The sequence below is a fragment of the Hirsutella rhossiliensis genome, assembly GCF_020360975.1.
Source record: "Hirsutella rhossiliensis strain HR02 chromosome Unknown scaffold00004, whole genome shotgun sequence".
NCBI classification, from domain to species: domain Eukaryota; kingdom Fungi; phylum Ascomycota; class Sordariomycetes; order Hypocreales; family Ophiocordycipitaceae; genus Hirsutella; species Hirsutella rhossiliensis.
This window is the reverse complement of record NW_025408670.1, coordinates 2,875,792-2,897,266: the sequence shown is the minus strand read 5'-3', so window position 1 is coordinate 2,897,266 and position 21,475 is coordinate 2,875,792. Positions and strand designations below refer to the sequence as shown.

General features: G+C 59.1%; 7 protein-coding genes across 7 annotated transcripts; 5 read left to right on the top strand and 2 right to left on the bottom strand.

Annotated features, from left to right (window-relative positions):
- Positions 1 to 399: 399 nt before the first annotated feature.
- Positions 400 to 5,167, top strand: HRG_04550 (cation transport ATPase (P-type) domain-containing protein; the record flags this gene model as incomplete). Its single annotated transcript, XM_044863021.1, has 3 exons — positions 400 to 864; positions 929 to 4,170; positions 4,234 to 5,167. 3 exons carry the CDS (start codon positions 400 to 402, stop codon positions 5,165 to 5,167), a joined length of 4,641 nt encoding a protein of 1,546 aa, XP_044721635.1.
- Positions 5,168 to 6,311: 1,144 nt separating this feature from the next.
- HRG_04549 (aldehyde dehydrogenase family domain-containing protein) lies at positions 6,312 to 8,069 on the top strand (the record flags this gene model as incomplete). The annotated part of the gene is made up of 1 exon (XM_044863020.1): positions 6,312 to 8,069. One exon carries the CDS (start codon positions 6,312 to 6,314, stop codon positions 8,067 to 8,069), a length of 1,758 nt encoding a protein of 585 aa, XP_044721634.1.
- A 431-nt stretch (positions 8,070 to 8,500) lies between these two features.
- On the bottom strand, positions 8,501 to 10,475 carry HRG_04548 (DEAD/DEAH box helicase domain-containing protein; the record flags this gene model as incomplete). The annotated part of the gene is made up of 5 exons (XM_044863019.1): positions 8,501 to 8,889; positions 8,949 to 9,440; positions 9,494 to 9,931; positions 9,986 to 10,179; positions 10,231 to 10,475. The coding sequence occupies 5 exons, from the start codon at positions 10,473 to 10,475 to the stop codon at positions 8,501 to 8,503; spliced, it is 1,758 nt and encodes a 585-aa protein (XP_044721633.1).
- A 1,472-nt stretch (positions 10,476 to 11,947) lies between these two features.
- On the bottom strand, positions 11,948 to 13,082 carry HRG_04547 (rix1 complex component involved in 60S ribosome maturation domain-containing protein; the record flags this gene model as incomplete). The annotated part of the gene is made up of 4 exons (XM_044863018.1): positions 11,948 to 12,086; positions 12,150 to 12,855; positions 12,910 to 12,982; positions 13,035 to 13,082. The coding sequence occupies 4 exons, from the start codon at positions 13,080 to 13,082 to the stop codon at positions 11,948 to 11,950; spliced, it is 966 nt and encodes a 321-aa protein (XP_044721632.1).
- Positions 13,083 to 13,356: 274 nt separating this feature from the next.
- On the top strand, positions 13,357 to 14,011 carry HRG_04546 (roadblock/LC7 domain-containing protein; the record flags this gene model as incomplete). The annotated part of the gene is made up of 3 exons (XM_044863017.1): positions 13,357 to 13,374; positions 13,556 to 13,852; positions 13,907 to 14,011. The coding sequence occupies 3 exons, from the start codon at positions 13,357 to 13,359 to the stop codon at positions 14,009 to 14,011; spliced, it is 420 nt and encodes a 139-aa protein (XP_044721631.1).
- Positions 14,012 to 14,984: 973 nt separating this feature from the next.
- Positions 14,985 to 19,027, top strand: HRG_04545 (uncharacterized protein; the record flags this gene model as incomplete). The annotated part of the gene is made up of 8 exons (XM_044863016.1): positions 14,985 to 15,877; positions 16,136 to 16,704; positions 16,780 to 17,280; positions 17,338 to 17,648; positions 18,136 to 18,283; positions 18,436 to 18,547; positions 18,755 to 18,852; positions 18,924 to 19,027. 8 exons carry the CDS (start codon positions 14,985 to 14,987, stop codon positions 19,025 to 19,027), a joined length of 2,736 nt encoding a protein of 911 aa, XP_044721630.1.
- Positions 19,028 to 20,105: 1,078 nt separating this feature from the next.
- On the top strand, positions 20,106 to 20,338 carry HRG_04544 (uncharacterized protein; the record flags this gene model as incomplete). The annotated part of the gene is made up of 2 exons (XM_044863015.1): positions 20,106 to 20,251; positions 20,323 to 20,338. 2 exons carry the CDS (start codon positions 20,106 to 20,108, stop codon positions 20,336 to 20,338), a joined length of 162 nt encoding a protein of 53 aa, XP_044721629.1.
- Between the last annotated feature and the right edge of the window lie 1,137 nt (positions 20,339 to 21,475).

Here is a 21,475-nt window from a genome sequence, read left to right as displayed (position 1 = left end):
CGTAGACGACTCGGGGTACATGTCGCCGTGGCCTCTTTTCATTACCAAGCAGGTACCTCGCCGAGCGTTGTGAATTCCATCCCCCTTCTCTGTCCCTTCGCTGCATCGCCGTCTTTTTCTCTCGCACACACAAGCACACGCCCATCGACCCTTGACGACACGTCCCAACGGTGACGACCTGTCGACCCGGTGACGCCGCCGCCCACCGTCGTCGCGACAGAGAGCAAGGCCACCGCTGTCGCTGCGGTCTCGCCGTGCCTCGTCGCCCTCGTCGGCCCTCGTGGTCGTGTCGTGTCCAATTGCCTCTCGGCCCTCGCGTCCGCCTCGATCCCGAATCTACCGCACACTGGCTGGCCACTTGGGGTTGAACGGGCGATAGCCCGCGGCTTTACGTCCATCATGGCCTCATCCGCCAACCTCGACCCCGGTGCCGACGCCATGTCCCAGAAACTCGAGCACACGCAGAGGGCACGCTGGGCCACCCGCAAGATGACAATCAAGAGCAGTCGCACCAAGCGGCTCTCCCTAATCAACCGCGTGCAGCACCGGAGAACCCCGTCCAACGAGAAGGAATCTGCGGGGGGTCAAGGCAACGAACCACCTTTGGTAGGCTCTGGCGACGGAGACGCCCAGGACTCGGATTCGGACTCGGGAGAGTCGCACGACGACAGTAACAGCCGCACGCTGTACTTCAACCTCCCTCTCCCCGGTGAGCTACTCGACGACGGCCATCCGATGTACAGCTTCCCGCGGAACAAAATCAGGACGGCAAAGTACACACCACTCTCGTTTATTCCCAAGAACTTGTGGTTCCAATTCCACAATGTGGCCAACATTTTCTTTCTCTTTCTTGTCATTCTTGTTGTGAGTATCCCTCTTCCAAACTCGTCCAAGAGCCGCTCGATACTAAGTCTTCCTCCCTCGCCAGGTGTTTCCCATTTTTGGCGGAGTCAACCCCGGGCTCAACGCCGTTCCCCTCATTTTCATCATTGTCGTCACTGCCATCAAGGACGCCATTGAAGACTACCGACGCACCATCCTCGACATCGAGCTCAACAACGCCCCTGTTCACCGGCTACACAACTGGAACAATGTTAATGTCGAGGAAGACAATGTTTCCTCGTGGAGAAAGTTCAAAAAGGCCAATTCGCAGTTCTTTGGCTCCATGTGGCGTGCCATTGAGAGTTTGTGGTCCAAGAAGGCCAGGACCGTCAGGGTGGAGCGCAAGGCGCGCAAGTTGAACCCTACAGAGGAAGATGAGGGCCGCATCTCGGTTGAGACTGTGCGCACCCGGAGGTCGATGCGCGAGTCTCTCACCTCACCATTTGCCGCCGAGTCTTTCGTGTCTGCGCGAGAAGATATCCAGATGACTCCCGTACCGTCCCCCATTTCGGCTAGCAATGTTAATGTTCCTCGGATTGAACTGCCCGACGGTGACAACGGCGACGACGACGACAAAGAAGACAACGACGCCAAACGCGACGCGGCAGCCCAGTCGATGAAATCTGACCTCATCAACCATCGGCATGCCCCTCAGGGAGCCAGGTTCAAGAAGGATGCCTGGAAGAGCCTCCAAGTCGGGGACTTTGTCCGAATCTACAACGACGACGAACTGCCCGCCGACGTCATCATCCTCTCAACTTCGGACCCTGATGGCGCCTGCTACGTGGAGACGAAGAACTTGGATGGCGAGACGAATCTGAAGGTTCGCCAGGCTCTGCGCTGTGGACGATCTCTCAAGCACGCCCGCGACTGCGAGAGGGCCGAGTTCAGGATCGAGAGCGAGCCTCCGCAACCCAATCTTTACAAGTACAGCGGTGCCGTTCGATGGCATCAAACGGTCCCCGGGTACCCCGACGACGAGCCCGAGGACATGACGGAGCCCATCACCATCGACAATCTCCTGCTGCGAGGATGCAACCTCCGCAATACCGAGTGGGTTCTCGGCGTCATCATATTCACAGGGCACGACACAAAGATCATGATGAATGCCGGCATGACGCCTAGCAAGCGCGCCAGGATCGCCCGTGAGATGAATTTCAACGTTCTCTGCAACTTTGGCATACTTCTCATCATGTGCTTGCTCTCAGCCATCGTTAACGGCGTGGCCTGGGCAAAGACGGATGCCTCACTCCACTTCTTCGAATTTGGCTCCATCGGTGGCAGCCCCCCTATGAGCGGCTTCATCACCTTCTGGGCCGCCATCATCGTCTTCCAAAACCTGGTCCCAATTTCCCTCTACATCACACTCGAAATTGTGCGCACGCTCCAGGCCGTCTTCATCTTCAGCGACGTGGAGATGTACTACGACAAGATCGACCAACCCTGCATACCCAAGTCTTGGAACATATCCGACGACGTTGGTCAGATCGAGTACATCTTCTCCGACAAGACGGGTACTCTCACGCAAAACGTCATGGAGTTTAAAAAGGCGACCATCAACGGCCAGCCCTACGGTGAGGCCTATACGGAGGCGCAAGCCGGGATGCAAAAGCGACTTGGCGTCGACGTCGAGAAGGAGACGGCGAGAATACAGTCTGAAATTGCCGAGGCCAAAGTCCGAGCCCTGGCCGGACTCCGCAAAATCCACGACAGCCCGTATCTTCACGACGAAGACGTCACCTTCATCGCACCGGACTTTGTCTCGGACCTGGCAGGCGAGTCTGGACCCGAGCAACAGGCGTCCAACAAAGAGTTCATGCTGGCGCTGGCCCTCTGCCACACCGTCATTGCAGAGAGGACGCCGGGTGACCCCCCAAAGATGACCTTCAAGGCACAGTCACCCGATGAAGAAGCCCTGGTCGCCACGGCTCGAGACATGGGCTTCACCGTCTTGGGCAATTCCGGTGACGGCATCAATCTCAACGTGATGGGCGAGGACCGCCACTACCAAATCCTCAACACAATCGAGTTCAACTCCAGCAGGAAGCGAATGAGCTCCATCGTCCGGATGCCCGACGGTAAAATCGTGCTCTATTGCAAGGGCGCCGATTCGGTAATCTACGCGCGGCTGAAGCGAGGCAAGCAGCAACAATTGAGGCGGGAGACGGCCGAGCACCTCGAAATGTTTGCCCGAGAAGGTCTACGAACGCTCTGCATTGCTCAGCGAGAGCTGGCGGAGCAAGAGTACAAGGACTGGAAGAAGGAGCACGACGTCGCTGCCGCAGCGCTCGAGAACCGAGAGGAGAAGCTGGAGAATGTGGCAGAGCTGATTGAGCAGGATCTGATGCTCATTGGTGGCACTGCAATCGAGGATCGGCTTCAAGACGGCGTGCCAGACACCATCGCCCTGCTCGGCCAGGCCGGCATCAAGCTCTGGGTTCTGACCGGTGACAAGGTCGAGACGGCCATCAACATTGGGTTTTCCTGCAACCTGCTCAACAACGACATGGAATTAATCCACATGAAGCTCGATGAAGACGAGACGGGTGAGACAAGCGACGACTTGTTTCTCGAGACGACGGAGAAGCTGCTGGACCAGAACTTGCAGACGTTCAACATTGTCGGCGACGACAACGACCTCGCGGCAGCAAAGAAGAACCACGAGCCGCCCCCGCCGACGCACGGCCTCGTTATTGACGGCTTCACCCTTCGCTGGGCTCTCCACGACCGCCTCAAGCAAAAGTTCTTGCTCCTCTGCAAGCAGTGCAAGTCTGTCCTATGCTGCCGCGTCAGCCCGGCGCAGAAGGCTGCCGTGGTGGCAATGGTCAAGAATGGGCTCGACGTCATGACGCTTTCCATCGGAGATGGAGCCAACGATGTGGCCATGATTCAAGAAGCCGACGTGGGCGTAGGCATCGCCGGCGTCGAAGGCCGCCAGGCCGCCATGTCTTCCGACTATGCCATCGCCCAGTTCCGCTTCCTGCAACGCCTGGTGCTGGTGCACGGCCGCTGGTCCTACCGCCGCCTGGCGGAGAGCATCAGCAACTTCTTCTACAAGAACATGGTGTGGACCTTTAGCATCTTTTGGTTCGAGATCTTCTGCGACTTTGACATAACCTACCTCTTCGACTACACGTACATCCTCATGTTCAACCTGTTCTTCACCTCGATACCCGTCGGCATCATGGGCGTGCTCGACCAGGACGTTTCAGACAAGGTTTCGCTCGCCGTGCCCGAACTGTACCGACGAGGCATCGAGCGGCTGGAGTGGACGCAGCGCAAGTTTTGGTGAGTAGACCTCCTTCGGGCACGCCGGCTTCATTGCACGACCACTGACGCGGCCAATTGCAGGCTTTACATGGTTGACGGCATCTACCAGTCCGTCATGGTCTTCTTCATCCCCTACCTGCTGTTCATCTCTGGCAGGTCGGTGACGTTTTCTGGGCTGGGCCTCGAGGACAGGTTGCGCTTTGGGGCATACATTGCACATCCCGCCGTCCTCACCATCAACGGGTACATCCTGATCAACACGTACCGGTGGGACTGGCTTATGCTCCTGATTGTGGTGGTCAGCGACCTCTTCATCTTCTTCTGGACCGGCGTGTACACTTCCTTTACCGGATCCGCCTTCTTCTACAAGACGGCCGCGCAGGTGTACGGCGAAGCCAGCTTCTGGGCCGTCTTCTTCATTGTGCCTGTCATCTGCCTGTTCCCGCGGTTCGCCATCAAGGCGCTCCAGAAGGTCTACTTCCCATACGACGTGGACATTATCCGCGAGCAGGAGAAGATGGGCGAGTTTGCGCACCTCCTCGCTGCGGATGACGAGTCGGAAGGGGCCAAGGCCAATGACACCAAGAGCCAGAAGTCGAAGTCGTCCAACGGCTCGAAAAAGACCAAACACGTTCCCTACAACAGCGTCGACGAAGACCTGCGGCCAATCTACCCGCCATCGACGGCCACGCGGACGACGGCGCACAACCACACGCAGCACGGCAGCGACTCGACCAATTTCACGACCAACCGCATGTCTCTGGACATTGTGCCCGCGAATCGGCAATCGCTTGACGTGCCTCCGCAGGGCCGACCTTCGGTGGAGAGGGCGAGGCCGTCGTACGACCGCATGCGCATGTCCATGGATCGCGTGCGGGCCAGCTACGAGGCTAGCAACGACTTTACGTCGGCAGCACGACTCTCTCGCATCGAATCCAGCCAGTCGGGCGGCGGCGGCGCCCGGCTAAGGGCCAGGTTACGAGGCCTGTCGTTGACCAAGAGTGCCAATAATTAGGACACGGCTGAGCGACGCTTGTCACGGCCAAGCTAATCCCCGGGACCACTGTACATTATCGTCCCGACCGACGTACAAAAATCCATGCCTCCAACTATTTTTTACCTGTCTTTCCCTTTCGTCATCGATATCCCGGTCACACCGCAGCATGGGCGGCATTTTCATGCTTTTGACGATCTGCATGAGCGATCTACGAGTTGTTGCTTCCCTTGCCGGTCTGGCACACAAACCACGGATACCAACGCATCGTATACACCTCTGATGCAGCAGCCACCACCGTGGCAGAGCTGTAAAGGAGCCTGCATCTCTGGTTGCTGTTGCCTCTGGCGCCTGGAAGCCATTGTGTTTTGTTAGGCGTTCTTGGGGATGGAGCACGGAGAGAAGTTGCCTTGGGCAGGAGACCCCTTAGTGTTTATTTTTCCTTCACTTCTCTATTCTCCCCTTTTCCCACGCGTGCTGTATAGAGTCTTGAGGGCCAGTGGACGCGATTGACTGGTGTATGCCGAGGGAGGACAGTCGACAGGAGCAGGGTGGCGTTGATACGACGCTGTGGTCCTGGCTGGATACTGGGAGCGCAGGTGGGGGGGGGAGAGTGACGTGTATGGAATATTCCAGTAGCTTCTTCTTGGAAATTCAAAGAAGTATTTTAAAGATATGTCGATGACATGCTGTATCTTCGCTTTGTCCTGCCATGTCGCCAATGAAGGGCCAAAAAGTACGGGTACTTTGACTGAATTCTGGCGACATGAGCTGACCGTTTTCTTGGCAGGGGTTGCTAGCCTTTTTTTTTGGAATTGGCGAGCTCCACTGGCTTAGATTGACGATGCTTGGATGCTTATCTTTTTCATCTGTCGTACGACATCACCCACCGCCCCCGCCCCCAACGTTTGCCGCAAGTCACCGCCTTAGAAAGGCTGTGGCATGTCGCGGCGCGGCTGAGAGGCTGAGGCATCGGCGGCGCAAGAAGCTCCTCGTGTCTTGTGTCTAAGGATTCGCACGGGGCTTTGGCTGTGGCTGCGATGGAAGAGGATGCGTTTGCGAGGGCGGCGGCCCTTTGGCGTGGGCTTGCTGGCCGTGTCGATGTCTCGTACGTCCCCCTCCACCCCATTTCCTCTCAGTCCCTCCGATCCGAGCTGACGGGGGAATGGACAGGATAACGCCTTTGCGGGTTGGGGTTTCTGTGCTCGCCGTCTTGGTCTCGGTGCTGTTGTTCCTCTGGCGAGCTGTGGGAACGGAGCGGTCATCGCCGGTTCCTTATGCCGTCGCGCCCCCCAAGCCGCCATCGCCCGAGACGACGGTCGAGCACACGTCGGTCAAGCTGCCCGGCTCGTCAGCCGTGCAGTGCTACGCCCCCTGCACCGGCCGGTTCCTCGGCCTCGTCAACCCGTCGTCGCCGGCCGCCATCGACCGCAGCGTCGCGGCCGCGGCCGCCGCGCAGGGCAAGTGGGCGACGACGACGTTTGCGCAGCGCAGGGCCGTCCTGCGCACCCTGATGCGGCACGTCCTCGACGCCGCCGACGACATCTGTCGCGTCGCGGCGCTGGATAGTGGCAAGACGTTGGTCGATGCCCAGCTGGGCGAGATCCTCGTGACGGTGGAGAGGATCCAGTGGACGCTGGCGCATGGCGAGGAGGCGCTGAGGCCCGAGTCGAGGCCGACGAACCTGCTCATGGCCTACAAGCGCAACACGGTGCGCTACGAGCCCCTGGGCGTCGTCGCCGCCCTCGTCAGCTGGAACTACCCCTTCCACAACATGATGGGCCCCATCGTCAGCTCCCTCTTTGCCGGCAACGCCGTCGTCGTCAAGGTCTCGGAGCAGACGGCCTGGTCGAGCGCCTACTTTGCCGCCATCGCGCGCGGCGCCCTCGCCGCCCACGGCCACGACCCGCATCTGGTCCAGACGCTCGTGTGCTGGCCGCAGACGGCCGCCCACCTGACGTCGCACCCGGCCATCGCCCACGTCACCTTCATCGGCTCCCAGGCCGTCGCGCGCCACGTCGCCGCCAGCGCCGCGAGGAGCCTCACCCCCGTCGTCGCCGAGCTCGGCGGCAAGGACCCCTTTGTCATCCTCGACTCGGCCGCGCCCGACCTGCCGCGCATCGTCGAGGTCATCCTGCGCGGCACTTTTCAAGCCGCCGGCCAGAACTGCATCGGCATCGAGCGCGTCATTGCCGCCGGTGCCCTCTACGACGACCTCGTCTCCGTGCTCGAGCCCCGCGTCAGGGCCCTGCGCCTTGGCCCAGACGCCGACGTCGGCGCCCTCATCTCCGACGCCTCCTTCGACCGCCTCGAAGAGCTCATCGCCGAGGCCGTCTCCCGCGGCGCCCGCCTCCTCGTCGGCGGCCGCCGCCACACACACCCCGACTACCCGCGGGGCCACTACTTCTCCCCCACCCTCCTCGTCGACGTGACGCCCGCCATGCTCATCGCCCAGCACGAATGCTTCGCCCCCATCCTCACTCTCATGCGCGCCCCCTCCTCGTCAGCACCCGACATGCTCGCCGTCGCAAACGCCCCCTCCTTCGGCCTCGGCGCCTCCGTCTTCGGCTCCGAGCGCGACCCCGCCATGCCCCGCCTCGTCGCAGGCCTCAAGGCCGGCATGGTCGCCGTCAATGACTTCGCCGCCTACTACGCCGTCCAGCTCCCCTTTGGTGGCGTCGCCGGCTCGGGCTACGGCCGCTTCGCCGGCCGCGAGGGCCTCCGCGGTCTCTGCAATATCAAGAGCGTCTGCGAGGACCGCCTCGCCTGGCTCGGCATCCGCACCTCCATCCCCCCGCCCGTCCGCTATCCCGTCCCCAGCCAACAGAAGGGCTGGGCCTTCGCCTACGGCGTCGTCGAGGTCGGCTACGGCGGGCCCGTTAGGAAGCTCAAGGGCCTGATGCGCATGATAAACAACATGTAGGATAGACGAGCTTGAGCCCCCCCTTACGCGAGTATTGGAGACCAAGCCCGGTAGTGTAGGAGAACGAGCAATCAAAGCTCAATGACAAGCTACCTTGATGCACAATCACTCGGCTCATACTGCTGCGGGCACTATTAAGTCAGGCTCGACTTAGACGAGAGGGCCTTTCCTGCCCATCTCTTTGCTGCCACTCACGTAACAAATCCCTGGAGACGGAAGACAGGGCGGCTTCAATTCTGCTCCTGCTGTTCTTTGTCGAATCTCATTCCACTAACTCTCTCGCCTCCATTTTCACCAACTCCCTCTGACTTCACGTGCCCATCCTGACGCTTTAGCAAAGGCTTCAGCGCACACCGCAAATTGGCGAGTCTGACGTGAGCTTGACGCCTGGCTAACTGTCCATCCAACGCGGTACGATCCTCGAGAACCGTCTACCAGCCGGATTGGGCAGGCTGAGCAGCGGCCCAGGACCCATTGCCGTTCGTGTTGCCTCCCGAGTCGTCACCACCCCCAGCGCCCCAGCCAGCACCACCGGAGCCGTCCGCCTCAGGCTCGGCTGCCTCACCTCCGTTGAGCCAAGCACCACCTCCCACGTCGCCCAGGTCGGCAGTGGCGCCGAGGTCCGCGGGATCAAAATCCGACTCTGTCTCGAATTTGGGCTTTTCGGCAGCTGCTCCCTGCGGAACGTAGAGCTGCAGAAAGTCCGGTATTTCCTGCTTCGTCTCAAGCAGAGTTCGAGTCAAGACGCTCGCTATTGGTTCGTCCCTTTCGGAAAAGAAGGAAGTGGCAATGCCACGATGGCCCATTCGTCCAGTTCGGCCTATTCACACATCGAATCAGCACGTCAATCCTCCACATGCAATAGCGATTCAGACATACCAATGCGATGCGTATACTCCTCGATACCCCCATAATCCATGGAGGGAAGATCGTAGTTTATGACGTGCATGACATTGCGGACGTCAATGCCACGCGCCATGACGCCAGTTGCAACAAGAATCGGCGCCTTCCCAGATCGGAACGCTCGCAGGGCGGCCTCTCGCTCCATCTGGGTTCGGTCGCTGTGCATCGACGTCACCGGAACACCTGTGTTGAACAAAAAATCGTCCAGGTTATCAACCTCTTGACGAGAGTTTACGAAGATGAGTGTCCGGACCCCGTGCATCCCATTGAGCAGGTTGACGAGCTTGTCGCGCTTTTCGTCGCGTTCTGCCTGCATCACGGTCTGCCGGATGTTTTCGGTGGTACTGCCAGCGCGACCAACGCGGAAGCGAACGTGAGAAGCCGATAGATGGTCCCTGGCAAGATCGCGGGCCGCCTTGGGAAAGGTGGCTGAGAACAGGCCATAGACGATGTTCCCCTCATCCTGTTCTGCACAGCAATCGTCAGCGTCGAGAGCGGCAAAGTTTATTGAAAGGACTCACCTCCGCCCGTGAGGATCTGACGAATGTCATCGCCCCAATCTGAATCCAGCATCTCGTCTGCCTCATCGATGACCACATATCTGAGGCGCCGAAGCGCCAGAACGTCTGGCTGCGACATAAAATCGATCAGTCGCCCTGGCGTTCCGATGAGTATGTCGCAGCCCAAGGCCAGATTGTCGCGTTGGTCACGAACGGCGGCTCCGCCATAGACCACGGCGGGACGAAGCATAGATCTGTAGCAGAGTCTTCGTGTGTCGTTGAAGATCTGCACCGCCAACTCGCGAGTTGGGGCGACGATCAAGACAAGTGGCTCTGCCACGAATCTCGGAGAATTCGCATCATGGGTGGCAGGGTTGGGCCTTGGAGCCGTGATCTTTTTGGCCTTGCCCATCAATTTGCTCAGAATGGGTATAAGATAGGCGGCAGTCTTCCCTGAGCCTGACATGAAATGTTAGCTTTTACGGGCACGGGCCAAGGTTGGGGCGTACTCACCCGTCTGAGCGATGCCGATTACATCGTGTCCCTGAAGCATGGAAGGGATTGTGTATTTCTGGATCGGGGTCGGGTTGGCAAAACCGAAGAGCTGGATGTTTTCGAGCATGACAGGATGGAGGCCGGCGTCCTTGAAAGATCGAACAGGATCAATCCTGACAGGCCCTTCTTGCTGGACCTCGATTTGATCGATCCTGAAAAGCGTCAGAAATAACACAAGGATGTAGCGAGGATGGTGCGCCTACCTCGCAAAGTCCAGACCAGTACGTTCATGACGAGTTGCGGGATCACCGAACAGCTCTAATTCAAGGTGAGGAAACCTCGGACCAACGTCTCCAAACTCGTCGCTCCACTGGTAGACGGGAGCGTTGCCATCCCAAGTGTGCATGTTCTCCGCGGCCTCAACAGCAGTGTAGTCGGTGGCTTGTTGCTGGACCCAGCCGTTGACATCGGTGGGACCTGCGGCGTTGTCCATGGTGCATTCAGCCATGGTGAAGCAGCTAAGGGTAGCAGGCGGGCAGTTAGCCTGGGTGAACTCGAAAGGTTGTGTTTGAGAAGGCAGCTCGAAGTAGGATGGATGTGAAGAGCTGTTGGGAGGTCGGAGGTTGGCAAGGCGGAAAGGGCCTTTCACCTTCTTGGATATTTGACAACGGCTGAGAAGGTTCGGGAAATACAGGTGGCATGAAGAATCTGGAATGCTCGCAGGCAAGCAGGGGTGTGCAAAGGCCAAGCAGGCTCGCTTGAGCACAGCAGCCTGGCGCTCAGGTGCGGTGAAGGTATGAATAAGAAAAGAGCAAGGGAAACGATGATCGACTGACCTTTTGAGGGGACTGAAGAGCCTCCTCGATGACCGCTGATACGAAGAGTCACACTGTATAGATGTGTGGTGGCGGGATGGATGAGGTGCGCGGCAAGACGCCTTTAGAAGACGGCCGAAGGAGGTGAAAAGGATAAATTCCACCAAGATGCAGGACGAAGAGCGCTGGAGGTGAAAGAGGAGGGAGAGAGGGAGAGGAAGAGGGAAGAGCCTTCCGCGTTTGGCAGCCGGGGCAACGAGCGTTGCTGCCTCAGAAGACAGGCATCCTCAGGCAGGAGCCTGCAGCTGGGCTACAGCGGGCCGGGCGAGGCGACTTAGGGGCTGTTCTATCAGTAGAAGAAATAGGCCACTGCTGCTGTGGTCCAGGGGACGGCCAGTTGCTGCAGCGAACGTTTACACTGCCAGATCAAGAAAGCATACGTACCTATCCCGACGAGCACAAGACACGCAGAGATGATTTGACTTGATGTGTTTATTGGGAGGGTATAGGGCCAGAGCTGCACGGAGCCGTCTCCAGCTTCACTGCCAGCTCCAAACGCCGCAAAGCCACCCATCTCTGCCCGCTATCTTTGCAGTCGGCAGGCATCCTAAAGACTCCCCCCGGGCTAAAGTGCAACCCCTGCAGAGGCCATCAACCTCCCAAGTCGCCTGCCTGCACGGGACCCCTTCGCCCGGTTCCTCGTGGGAGCTGTTCGACGATGCTGGCTGCTACAAGGGCCTAACTCGAGGGTGGCCAGCGCAAAGAGCAGTCCTTCCATCACAGGGTTCTCGTCATTGTACACTGACCAAGAATAGCCCCAAGTCTAAGCGGATGTACGTCGTCAAGTAGGCGTTATCGCCACTGGTCAAAGTCCCCGATAGCACCGGCTTGTTGGTATCGTCATGCTCCCTGAAATTAGCAGCTCCCAGCCTCACGAGCGGCAGCGCAATATGTGATATATGGGAACGCGGGCAACGTGGCAGAGCCTATGACACCATCTCCCTGAACTTGGATCAAAGTGCCGGGAGCAGCGCAGTTCCGTCCACTTGGCAGCATTATGCCCTGGACACACTGGTTTGAAATCGTCCAGGCCCACACAAGGCACGTTTGCAAACAGACAGCCCAATGTCATGCACCACATCTCGTAATTTCTCTCAACAATCTCTCACCAGAGGTCGAGGAGATCTTGGGTGTCCATGGCGGTCGAAGGTTCAAAGTCGCGCATCCCTTGTTGCAGTATTTGATCCAGTGACGAGGCAGCCCGGCCGGCCGAGCCACCCTCCTTCTTCGCTCTTTCGACGCCTCTGGACACGCCAACAAGAAATCGCCGGTGGAAGACTTGTTGCCGTGCCTCCCGATTCGAATACATCTCTCCCTCTTCGTCACGTCGCTCGTCCGTCAGATTCAGGTATCCAAAGGCATTCGCAGCTCGAGGCAATCTGTACAGGTTATCCCAGTACTCAGACGTCTTTCTGCCCTCGGTAGTTCCCGCTCTGAAGCCAGCCTCGATGAATCTTGATAATGCCGTGATCTGGCGGGCCAGGTTTTGAGCGTCTTTAGGTTTCAGCCCAGCTCGAGCGCCAGATGTCCAGCCGCCAGTGGACAAAGACACGGACCAGCCCATGGTGGCGCAGAATGTGCTCAGCGTCTTGACCCATCCGCCGGGGCAAGTGACAAGCTCGTCGTCGGCCACATCGAGCAGCCACTCCATGACGCCCAGGGAGTCGTTGCTGATGTCCAATGACAGATGTGTTATCCCAGCCCGAAGATATACAATGACGTGTTCAACGCTATGCTTCACCTCATCCTCGGGAAGAGTGCGCAGAAGCTTCAATAGTTGAGCTCGCACGGGTGTTGAGCTATCGGAAACCAAGGGGAGGAGCTTGATGAGGAGCGCGCGAGTTCCAACCGGATTCGCACAAGCATCGGCAGACAGCTGACTGGTCAGATACGCAAGCGCCTCGCGACGCTGCTTGTCTGACTTGGATGAGGAGGCCAACGAGAGGTTGTGCTTGAATAGCTGGTCGACGTCAGGGGCCTCTGTCGACAATGACTGATGGCCCATGACAATCGCTAGGCGTCGTCAGCACGGCGGCAGGGACGGTCATCTAAGGCAGTATCGCTTACCCTTGGACTTGAAGCTGGTATCGGTGTGATTGGAGGCCTTGGCTTGGGTTTTCCCGACTTTGTACTTGGGTTTCTACGGAGGGTGAGCCATGTGCTGCGACGGCGCGTGAACAGGGCCAACTCACTTGAAAATCCTTCTGCTTCTCCTTCTTCTTCTTCGAGCTGGAGCCCATTTTGGCGGCTCTGCGTGTGCAGACGTTGCAAAGACAATTAAAAATTAGCAGGCGTATTACGCATACGGAGATTCGGGCGTCGACAGAAATTGAAGGAAAGCCGCCACCAATTGTTCAATTTCGAATGCTTCACCGTCGTCGTTACTATTTGCATACAATAGTGGGCCTCAGACTTGCAGCGGTGTCTCGCGGCAGAAAGGTGCCCCGCTGGCGCGTGTCCGCAGCCCCGCCCAACCGGCAGCCAGTGCCACCGCTACGCCGATGAATACAGAACATGACGGGTGAGCCTGTTGTTGGCTCGTACGCGCGGCTATCAAATGGGCGTCATCTTGCTGTGACACCAACTCGTTGTCTGCCCGACGCAAAGCAACAGCGCCATCGCGAACACGGCCAAACTTTGCCATGGTTGACTCCTCCACGGTCTAGAGCCTCCCGGCGCGGCTGCTCACGCCCAGTGCTGACTTGGTTGCCAGGCGAGCCGGACGAACGGCCATGATGCCCTTGAAGAGAAGCTAGGCCGGCTGTTGAAGAAGCCTGGCGTCAAGGCTAGCATCGTCCTCGACCGCGCCAGCGGCGCAATCCTCAAGACGAGCGGCGACGTGTCTGCCCTCCGGACGGCCAAATCCCGCGACGCCGCGACGGCTGCGTCTTTCTCCAACGAGGTGCCCGCCGCCGAGGAAAGCGAGTCCAAGGGGATGGAAGACTTTGCCGCCATGGTCTGGAACTTTGTCGCCACGTCGGACCAGCTGGTACAGGAGGTGGACAAAGAGGTCGGCCTACCTACTCTCCATGCCGTCGAGGAGATGGTGACTGATGTCGAGTAGGACGAACTGCGGCTCCTACGAATGCGCACCAAGAAGCAGGAGATTGTCATTGTACCAGACACCAAGTACCTCCTTACCGTCATTCACGACACACCATCGGCCTGAGGCAATGCAGCAAACATGGATTAAGCGACACAATACGCGGTGGACAGGCTGGCAGAGTGGTGGACAGGGGAAAGATGGGCGATGGAGGCATCTTCCTCTGCTCCTCTCTCTTGTTTTTTTACGCCCGACATGAATGATACCCTGGCGAGCTTGGACGGCACGACGAAGGTTGGGTTAGCATCGGCATGTTGAAATTGGGATGGCTTCTGGGGTACTTCGTAGTGGCCGCATGGCGTTGCAAGGGATTACGTTGATGCTATGAATGGCCTTTCTCACTCAAAGTATAACTCGAATGATACGATTGAAGTCATGCCGGTCGTATTGCAGTGAAGGGAATAATATTTCTATCCTGTATTTAAAGGGCGTGGAAGTTAAAAAGAGACAGCCATGAGCACTGCCGTCCGGTCGAGCCTTTTTTCATCTCCATTCCAAGAGGGGACGGAGCAGTCGTCCCGGCCGGTCCAGAATGCGGGGAAGATCCAGGGTCTAGCAACGAAGCTGGGCCATGTTGGGGTAAGCTTTGTGATGACAGGAAGATGGCCGACTCTATCCTCTATCCTACCCCTGTAATTCATTGCGGTGAACGCTCGTTGGCGGGCGATGGGTCACGCCACCCGCACCGTGGCCAGCTGCGATGAGAGGGCCTCCTGAATGCCCTGCAACAAATGCAGGTACTCCGTAAGTAGCCCTGCTTACCTCATATTATGCGTTATCTCCGCCTGAAGGCGAGCATCGATACCTCAACCATACCTGCTCCCGAGTGCACTCTCACCAAGGCCGACTGATGGTCGTACTTCGTCAGATCACGGCCCCGCGCCGACCTCCGTCTTGCTAAACAACCGCCCTCCTCACCAGAGCCCACCTGTCCAGAGCCCACCCACCCGGCGCCTCGTCTTCACATGACAGAGGCTCATGCGTCGCCTCTGCAGTCGGGCCCCGGTATAGTGCTTGCTTCTCCTCCACGCCATGCATCATGAGCTCCCTGAGCGACGACGACATCGAGAAGCTCTTCTCGGGCGCGCCACAGTACTTTGCCCGTAGCGAGAGCCACTTCCACGGCGCACCCCATCCCAGCGTCGCCTTCCCCTTTGATGAGGAGCTCGAGATTAGGGACTTGACGGATCACGTCCCCATCGCGGACAGGGCTTGGAGCGGCCTCACCGCCTGGCCCCATCTCTCGAGGGACATCAACCGCGATGCCGCCGCCAAGACGCAGGCCGAGGAGCGGCACAAAGCCCACTTCCACATCCGCTGTCGAGAGCGGCCCAACATGCTCAGCATGCAGGGGCTCGAAAAGGGCACCATGGGCTACCAGGCTGCCCTAGAGCTCTCGACGGCCGACTCGCTCGAGGAGGAGCAGTTTGGCTTCCAGAGCGTCGGCACAAAGGCCCGCGTCATTGTCGACGCTCGTGAGCGCATCTTGTCCAGTCACGGCTGGCTGCGCCGCCTGCCCGAGTCGGAGCTTCTCGAAAGACTGCGGCGAAACGGGGAGCTGTACCGGAGCAATGATCTGCGTGCCCGCCCCTCAACCGACACGTACCAGGATCTCTTCCACACCCTGATGAGGCCCTACAGCACGGCCATAGACAAGACGGACCAGTATGGGCTTCCTAATCAAATTGTCGCACTCCTCAAGTGCCTCGGCACCGCCAATGTTTGGATCGACCTTGGCCGCGTCGAGTGGCGCATCCGGCTTGGGCAGGTCTTGTGGGGAGACGAGGCCGACGATGAGCTTGACGATGCTACCGCCATCCACGATGCCGACAACGCCAGCGAGCGTGCCGAGGAAAAGTACTGGCTGTTCATGCAGATCTTGGTGGCGACGGAGCTGCTCCTCCGCCTGGATGCCATCACAGAGGGCGTCGAGTATGGCTCAGGGAGCATCAAGCCCATTGACGTCGCATACTTTGAGAGAGGCGCAACCCCTGCGGTCAAATGGTCCCTCCTCCTTGCGCAAAGTTGGCTCGAGAATATCGAGATCGCGAGAGAGGAGGAGGGGCCGGGCACGGTAGAGCCAGCTTCGCCTCACCGCGCTCGGAGTTGGCTGGCTTCTCTGGTCAGCAGGATGCCCCATCGGCATCATCATAGGCAAGCCCCCTCACCTCCACACCGTTACACCATCAGGGGCCGGCATGGTCAGCGCCAAGTCGATGGGCTCATACGCTTTGCGACGAACCTGATGTGGCCCGGCATCGACAGGTATGAGGCCAGGATATCGGAAAACGCCCGCCATGCGGTTGACGACGGGCCCACGCGTCGCCCGCGCTCGACTTCCACCACGGCCAAGCAGGCCGCCTACCCTGGGGCGTGGGATCTCGCGTGCCGTCACGGCGAAAACAAGCAGAGTGCGCAGACCCAAAGACGGAAGCTGGCGGCCGCACTGCACGAATCGGGATGGCTCACAAAATCTTACGTCTACGGGTTGGCCATCCCGGGCGAAGCCATGTGCCACTACCTCATGGCGACACTTCTGGAGAACGATGACGAGGCTCTGGCCAAGCTGGGGCCGTGTGCCAACTTGTCTGGGGGATTCGTGTACGCTGGCAAGAGCTTCTGGAGCACAGCCTGCATTGTCGGCCGAGTGCTTGCGGCCGGTGAGGGAGCCGCCGAGTGCATGGGGTGGATATCGACCGACATTGTCCCTCGGGGGATGAGTGATGGGTGGCTCGGCATCGAGGTGCAAGACGTTGCTGGTTCGTTTCTTTCATGGCTCCATTAGGTGGTGGATTTGCAGGTTCCCGGCGCGGAGTGGCTAACGTTTTCCTCAGATGACGTTGCTCAATTAGGGAAGAAAGCCAGGCTATGGGGTAAGAGGAAGCTCGAGCGCGAGTCGTCCATCCTTGGCGGCGCAAAGGAGGACTCGGTCCTCCCGGCCGACTTCATCATCCCCCACGAGAACGCTTACTCGACGTGGCCTCCGGGCCTCGTCATCAAGTTGCTGTCTCTAGAACTCTCGTCGCCGGCGGAATCCGTGCCTGCCACGCCTCTCAGCGAAATCGTCGCGACGCCGGTTGCCGAGACTTGTGGCGGGGCCCCCGAGATACTGTCCTATCCGGCGAGCGCCAAGTTCCTGGTGTCGGTGGATGGCGGGAGCGAGGAGGAGCGGACGTATCGCTTGGCCTACGACATAAGCTTTGTCACGGCGCATCCCTGCGCGCCATCGCACCGCGTCAGGATGCTCAAGTCGCCGTACAGCCCGACTGTGCAGAAGATTGATGTCTGGGGATCGGACTCGCTGGGCAAGGGCTCGCGCTCTGCGTACATGACGGGTGGGACCCCCGGGGTGTTGCTTCAGGATGAGCGGATCACTAACATGCTACTCGCAGGCCACCCGCTGCACAAGTATTTCAAGTACTCGGTCATCCACCTGTCGGAGCTGATTCAGAAGCCGCGGGCGACGCTGGCCGAGTTCCTGGCCGACGCGTGCCTCGGCAAGGCGCCTAACAGCCGGGTGCTGGTCGTCGACTGCATCACCAACCTGGGAGGCGGCGAGGCACCGCAGTCACCGGCGCTGGAGCGCGTGAGCTCATGGCCGCCGGAGTCGTCGGTGGCGGAGCGCAAGGGCAGCTTCTCGGCGACGGCGCAGATGTATCTCGAGTCGCAGACGCGGCAGTTTGGGTCCGACATGGAGGTGCTGGTGCGTGCGATTTGCGCGGCCAAGGGCTGGAACGCCATCATCAGCAGGAGGAGAAGGGGGTGTCTGGCGTGTGCGATTAGGGAGGCTGGGGCGCTGGGGTGGAAGGTGATTGTGAGGGTGGATTGACGCGGTGGTGGTTGGTTTTTGCATTGCTTATTTGCTGTGCATGTGGATGAGCGTGGGAGGCGTGTTTTTGGTTGTAGGCTAGGTATGAGGTGCTGGCAGTGAGGCTCCCCGCCCACGTCATTGTGGGATTTGAGGGCTCGGGGATGAAATTGAAAACGTCTCAACTCCTTCAAGCGGTAGGCAATGATGCTCATTTCCTCGCTACAGAAGTATCGGTTGGGGGCTTCATCCATCCAGCAGTAGGTACAGGCCCTCGGTGGATCGTGGCTGGTCTCGGCCGAGAGCAAGCCAATTCGGATCCGGATAATAGCGGGGAGCGTCTCGAGGTTGATTGGCTGGATGGCGAGGCTCCGTGCTACAGTACATAACTTACTACCTAAGCCACTTTCAGCTGAGCAAGCAACAAATCAACCACAGCTTCATCCTTGGTTGCCACGCAGTCCCCACGACGGTCGAGCAGAGCAGCAAAACCATGGCGCCCGGCAAGGACATGCGGCGGCCCGACCTGAGTAAGTCTCCCCCGCCAACCCGCGCTTCCTTTGCTGTTGTTGCTGCGCGGGCGAGCGCGACGATGATGGTGCTGCGCTGCGGGAGAGTTGATGACGAGAGGGGAACGCCAGGGCAAGAGCCGACTGCTGACCATTGAGCGAACACTGAGCAGTCATCCCGTATCAGGAGCCGACGGCCTCAAGCGACAAGGCCGACTTTTCGTCTACGATATCCTCGACGATGCCCATGGCTGCCATGTTTACGCGAAACAAATACGTTGGATGGTACAGCCCTCTTTCCTACCGCTCTTCACATCTTCCCTTCTTGCCCCGCGTTTGCATGCGCTCCCTCAAACGACGGATCTACGACCGCTTGCGCAGGGGTGTCGAGGAGAGAGGCGCGGTGGCAGTCGCGGTGGCAGTCGTGGTCGGCGGGGAAAAGGGGTCAAGGCACATACATATACACACAAGGAGACTAACGGGACGCCGCAGGGCTGCCGTCGTCTTCTCGATCCAGGCCTGGCTCGGTGAGGGCGAGGACGCCCGGAAAGCGTCGAGCACGCCGAGCTACTTTTCGGTGCTCATGTCGGGTTTGTCTCCCATGTCCCTTGTTCGTAGGTGGGATCGCCTCGCTGACGTCGGGAATGCTTTGTTTGCCCAGTCATGGCCCTCGGGGTCACGTATATGCCGCTCTTTCTGCCGCAGCAGACGGGACTGGCTGGGACCAGCACCGAGGCGCCTGCGCCGGCTCCTCCTCCGCAGTGACGGCAACAACGACAATGATAATGGGCGAGAGGAGGAGGAGAGGAAGTGGTCATGGCGGCGTGGGAGTTACACATGGGATATGGCATGTGCTTCGAGGCCCCAGGGTGGCCTGCCGGGTTTTCATGCTCCTGCACTGACAATGTGTACTGTAGTAACTAATGCCTTGCCGCGTTTTGATGACTGCTCAGCTCAGGTGGCAGGGACAAGGACGGCATGGTGGGCGCGGGCGTTGATGCTGGACCTGCTCTTCCGCGCATCCACAACTGAGAGAGTCTGTACTGTAATTATAATACAACCATCAGGCAAGACACAAGCACAGAGCGCATTGATTGTGGTACCAAATGCAAGTGCATGATGGTGCGGGCGGTCCGGATGTTTCTTGGCGTGGCGGCGCGGCGCGGGGGGGGTCCCGGATCCGGTAGGTGGTTAAGCTAAATATAATATGTAAGCGCCGTCATGGGGCCTCAGGGGAGCGAGCGCTTGGAGCTAATTATTGCTTCCCTCGCTTTTGCACCCGTCCTTTTTTTCTCATTATATTCTTCAGTTGTCGCTCCCGTCACTGCTGTCGTCCAGGATATCGAGACCGTTGCCCAGCTGCCACGGCCGCCCTTCTTACTCGTGCACTACCGCCGCCCATACTTCACCGCTGTAGGCGTCGGCGTCCCCTAAGCGCGGCCGCCCGCCGTAGTAGCCCGTTTAGACTCGTCGGACCCCACAACCCACCCACCACCACCTTCGGGGGGGGGGGGAACCTGTAACCCACTAAAGCCGGGCGCGAGCGCTCGGCGCTGAGAGCTTCCGCCTCGCCCTGAAACCTCACCGGAACATGGCCCCCTGTATCAAGCCGTTTCGACTCGACTCTTTCCTTTTTGCCTCGTCGCGTGAACTCTCGTTGCTCTGGCTCCCTCCTCTCCTCTCTTTCCATCGCCACCTTCACACTCACTCACTCACTCTCACGCACCCGTCTCTGCTTTCCCTCCTCCTCCCAAGGTCGCTGGCCCGGCGCAAAGTCACCACCGAGGAAGTCGAGACAGAAAGCCACATCTAATCGCTACATCTGAACACCCCAATTCTCGCCATGCGGCTGTCACTGGCTATCGCGCTGGCCGCGGCCGCGTTGCTCGCCAGCGCCGGCATCGTCATCTCCCCCATCGAGGCGGACCAGGTCGTCCTCAAGGTGCCGGGAGACTGCTTCTTCGGCGAGGTCACGCCCCAGGGCTGCGGGTAAGTCCACAACCCAGCATCTGCGCGCGGCGCACACACACGTTTTGCTAACTGGACCGTCTGTTGGGCAGTCCTAAACGTGGTTGAGAGCCGTCTTCACCCCCCCCCCCCCAGCCGGGCTGGGCGGACAACGGGAGCTATTGCGCCAGCAACGACAACAAAACCAACTTCAGACGGGGACGATCGGATCAGGCAGAGATGGGGAGATGGAAAAAGCTTCTATTGTGGTGACATTCGCTCCTTATATGATTCACCCTTCTTGCACATAGTCGACACTTTTTGCATAACCAGCGGCATGGCACACGGCATAGCACACGGCATCACAGCATTTTCACACATCCACGGGACGAGGGGGAAAGCAAGCGTCGTGGCTGGCGGAAACCACGCACCTCTTCAGCATGTACCGTTGGCTAGTTTCTTTGTCTTCGTCTTGTTCAGTGCCACGGGGCACACGGCGCATCTCCTCCGGCTGGCTTCGTCTGCTCTTCGGCGCGAGCCGGCCTGCCCCGATAGTATTTAATAAACACACTTCATGCTTATTTTGACATCTCCTGCCTTGTAATCTACGATTCTCCCAAGATTCACCGGCGTTCAATTTCATCCCTCCTTCTTTTGCCTCCGTATCTTTGGGCGCGCTCAAAGTGCAGTTGAATCCCGGACTCGTGTCCCGGCCCCACTCCGGCTCACCCGGAGGATCCGCGGCCCCACCTGCCCCGCGGCTCCCGGGTACCCGCCGCCGCAAAGGGGAGAGGAGAAGCGACCGGCAGAGGCAGCATGATCTAGTATGCGTTGTGAATACCGAAAACGGCAATCCAGCCTTCAATTTCCGCAAAGACGAGGTGTTACATTCCCTGTCTCAGTTATTGCCTCTCAGCAGGCCACGACGGCTTCCCCCTTCTTGTTCGCTTGTGCATTAACACAAGGGCGCAGCAAAGTCCTTCTTGTTGATTTCTCCCATTCACTATGCACCAGCCCACCTATGCAGGCACGCAGGACAATGCATGCCAATGCGGACAGCTTCTCTCCCCTGTGATGTCATCACCGCAGTACATGTATGTGCAACCCCCCCCCCCCAAACTGCCGAGGCAAGATTCAAAAAATACCCGCGGCTTCCGAGGGACAGGGCCGACAATCCTCCCTAATGTCCCCATGTGGCAATGGCTTGTTGCCTGTCTGTCCCAAAACGCACGCGAGAAAGCCTGAGACCGCCCTCACAACGCCCCG